Raw genomic sequence first — 3725 nt, 5'->3', positions numbered from 1 at the left:
CCACCCCTGTAAGGCTCCCCCGGCCCCTTTTCGCCATGGCAGAATTATAGGGTACACTTTCCTCCCCGCAAAAATAACATAAAAACTCGTCTTTTTCACTCGTCACAAACCCCTGTAAACCCCCTGTACCCTATGGCAGATTCCCCCCCCCTCATGACGAACAGAGACAAATACGGTCGTCCCTTAAATTTTGAAGAGATCTCAGAGACCGCCTCGCCTCGCAGAACGGCGGAAAGGACGGGAGTGTCGAAAAGCTAGCCGCATTCCTCCTCCCAGCTTTGACAATGTTACCTACTGCTGCCCTGACTGAGTATAAAGACTCCGAGAAACCGAGCTAATAGGTTTTCTCTACCACAGAATAGCGTGGAAAAGAGGAGCCACTACCCATACGCGCAGATATTACCACTCGGCTGGCTTAACACGGTAAGGCAGTCCCGATTTCGTTAGTGACTAATCTAAAGCCGGAACATCGGTGGTTCAAGGTCGACTATAATTTCTTCAGCGTGGAATGTGGGGGGAGACGTCGTTGGCGCCTCGCTATCTCTGCCTATAGGCTAGTCGAACCACCACCAGTGACAAAGCGAAAGGCAATCCCGGTTTCTCTCTGTCCCGTGCCGCCTTTGTCTTCGCCCGGTTCGCCCTCCGCCTTTGGTACCCTTACTGACTAAGCAAAAACACTAAAAAGGCTATAGTTGAGCCACTAACGAAGCAAAATGCAGCAACTGCTCTCTCCGTCCCGCGCTGGCCTTCTCTTCGCCGCCCCGTCTTTGGCTTTGTGACAGACTAAGTAAACATTCCAGGAAAGCTCGGACGTACCAAGCGCTCCTTATAATAGAGATAGTGAAAGCATTTCGATGCACGTCGTGACTGTTAAGGACAATTTAAGTAATCAAATTAAGACATTTTGGGATATAGAGACCTTAGGGTAAAACCGGCGGAAACTTTCATAGATTCAGGCAATGACGAAACGTTAGAACAATTTGAAAAGTCAATTGAATGGGTAGGGGAAAGGTATCAGGTACCTCTTCTCTGCATGGAGCTCAAATACCGAGATGCTCGAAAATAATTGGAAGGTTGCTGGAAGAAGAACTGAAAATCTTTACAAGAAATTTCGACAAAAACCTAGTTTGCGCAAAGAATATCGCGTGGTAGTGCAGGAGCAAATAGACAACGGAGTACTCGTAAAGGTTCCAGAAAATGAGAAACAAAAAAGCCTACATTATACCTACCACATCGGGAAGTTAAACGGACGGATTGCGAAACTATTAGCCTAAGAGTGGTTTGTGATGGGTCATCATTCGCGCAGGGAAAAAAATGGCTCAGTAGTTGTCTTAAACAAGGACGAAATATGAATTGGAATAAACTAGATTTTTTAATTAGCTTTCGTATTGACGAATAATAATAATAATAATAATAATAATAATAATAATAATAAGCTAGGCTAATACCCAAGGCACCACCTTAGGCCCAAGTCATCTAGTCACAATTATCGCAGACATCGAAAAGGCATTTTTACAGATAGCGCTCGACCCAAAAGACCGCGACGCAGTACGGTTTTTATGGAACGGTGACTTGACCGGGAATACGTTTGACACCTATCGATTTACGCGAGTCCTCTTTTTGGCTACATGTAGTCCATTCCTTTTGAACGCCGCTGTGGAACATCATTTGAAAACGGTCGAACCCGAGTACCCGCGGGTGCTGTGAAGATGATACACGAACGGAAATACGTTGTCGATTTATTTGGTGGGAGCTAAACAACGGACGACGTGCTGAAACTGTCCAAAGACTCGAGAGAAGTCTTCAGTAACGCAAACATGAACCTTTGAAAGTTCCGGACGAATTCGCCGGAGCTTCGTCAAGCGTGAACGGAAAACAACATCCCTCAAGGAGAGGGTGGGACGAATTCGAAAGTACTTATTTTAACTTGGAATACAGATCGGGACACACTGTCCATCAACATGAAATCACTTTTAGATCAATTAGACCAACGGGGAAACTCCAAACGGGGTGTGCTACAAATCGTGGCTATGATATATGATAAACTCGGACTGCTCGCGCCTTTTACGATTAAAGGTAAACTTCGAATGAAAGAAATATGGAACGATAAGGATCGGAGATGGGATGATCCACTACCGGAAGATTTGGCTTCCAAATTTGACAAGTGGTGCGAGGAGCTTCCGCGTATCACCGAAATAAACATACCCAGGTGCTATTTTCATCAACATTCGGATCAAGACAAGATTGTAACGCAAGAACTCGTGTGTTTTTGTGGCGCGAGTGAGAAAGCTTTCGCGACTGTTGTCTATTTGAGAAACGAGTGCGAATCGGAAAAATTTGGAAGCACCCTAGAAGCGGCGAAAACTAAGGTCGCGCCACCAGTCAGCAAAGTGAAAAGGACGGTAAAATCAGACGGCGCGGTACCAGGAAATCAGGAAGAACCGGCGATTAGCTTACCGTGTCTGGAGCTTTAAGGCGCGAGCCAAATAAAACATAAAAATGTTTCGGATAGAATAAGCCGCGTAAGATACTTTACCGACTCGACTATCACGCTGTTATGGATTAGGAAGAGCCATAAAGACTTCTTAACTTTCGTTAGCAATCGGGTTACCGAGATTCAGAAATTAACAGAGCCATCCGATTGGAACCGCGTCAGCGGAGTCGATAATCCGGCTGATTTCCCAACATGAGGTCTCAAAATCAAATCGATGGCGCATTTAAAAAAATGGTGAGAAGGTCCTACGTGGCTAAGACAACCGTCAATTCCGTCGATCGCGAGAATGACCCAGAGCTTCGTAAGCAAGTCGAGCCGGAATTGAAGGAGATAACCGAAGAAACAGAATTCCAGGGAAGCTGCACTACGACCCCAGTTTCAGTATCGGTATTGGATTGGCAGAGGTATGGCAACTTTGAAAAATTAGTCAGAGTAGTCGGAAGGATATCTAGACTGTCCAACTGATGTTGGAAGATTTACTAGCGGCGGAGCAAACCATCGTTCGTTTAGTCCGGAGTGAAAAATTCACGGAAGAAATTTTCAAGCCACTCAAAGGAGAAAAGATCGACCAGAAATCAAGTATATCAGCGCTAGATCCCATCCTCGACAAGGACGAGCTGATTCACTTTGGCGTACGCCTTTTACAAGCGAGCTTCTCGTACGTTGAGAAACATCCACTGATACTACCAGACAAGCATCGTTTTACGAACGTCGTCGTCGACTACCATCACAATCGGGTGATGGACGTGGGCATCAATGGAACTATCGCAGATCTTCGCCAGCGTTACTGGATTTTGCGGTCGCGCCAGAAGGTGAAATCGCGAATTAAACTCTGCATTATTTGCAAAAAATTCAAAAGTCAGCCGGGAAATGCGATTATGGCACCGTTGCCCATCGATCGAGTAACAAAAGCTCCAGCTTGCAATACGACTGGTATTGATTTTTGCGGTCCAGTATACGTCAAGGGTGAAACGGGTCAAACTTAAGCATATATTGCTTTATTTTCATGCGCGGTGACCAGAGCACTTCATTTGGATCTATCGGCAGAAAAATTCATCTATTCGCTTCGAAGATTTATGTCGTTTCGCGGAATTCTCGCAGTTATCTACAGCGATAATGCGTTAACCTTTAAGAGAGCTGAGACAAACCTCGAAGAGATCTTTGGAGCAATTAGATGTAAGGCGGTGGAAGACTTCTTGGCGAGTTCCAGAATATTATGGAAATACATCGT

The 3725-nt window shown here is 45.4% G+C and overlaps 2 protein-coding genes across 2 annotated transcripts; both read left to right on the top strand.

Annotated features, from left to right (window-relative positions):
• Positions 1–1961: 1961 nt before the first annotated feature.
• LOC149933874 (uncharacterized) lies at positions 1962–2474 on the top strand. The gene has a single exon (XM_090181043.1). The coding sequence runs from the start codon at positions 1962–1964 to the stop codon at positions 2472–2474; it is 513 nt and encodes a 170-aa protein (XP_090037169.1).
• A 484-nt stretch (positions 2475–2958) lies between these two features.
• On the top strand, positions 2959–3480 carry LOC149933873 (uncharacterized). The gene has a single exon (XM_090181041.1). It carries the CDS (start codon positions 2959–2961, stop codon positions 3478–3480), a length of 522 nt encoding a protein of 173 aa, XP_090037167.1.
• The last annotated feature ends 245 nt before the right edge of the window (positions 3481–3725 follow it).

This window comes from Leiobunum rupestre, chromosome 7 (genome assembly GCF_980474605.1).
Source record: "Leiobunum rupestre chromosome 7, qqLeiRupe1.1.hap1, whole genome shotgun sequence".
Lineage (NCBI taxonomy): Eukaryota > Metazoa > Arthropoda > Arachnida > Opiliones > Sclerosomatidae > Leiobunum > Leiobunum rupestre.
The sequence above is the reverse complement of the archived record's forward strand: the minus strand, read 5'-3'. Positions and strand labels throughout refer to the sequence as shown.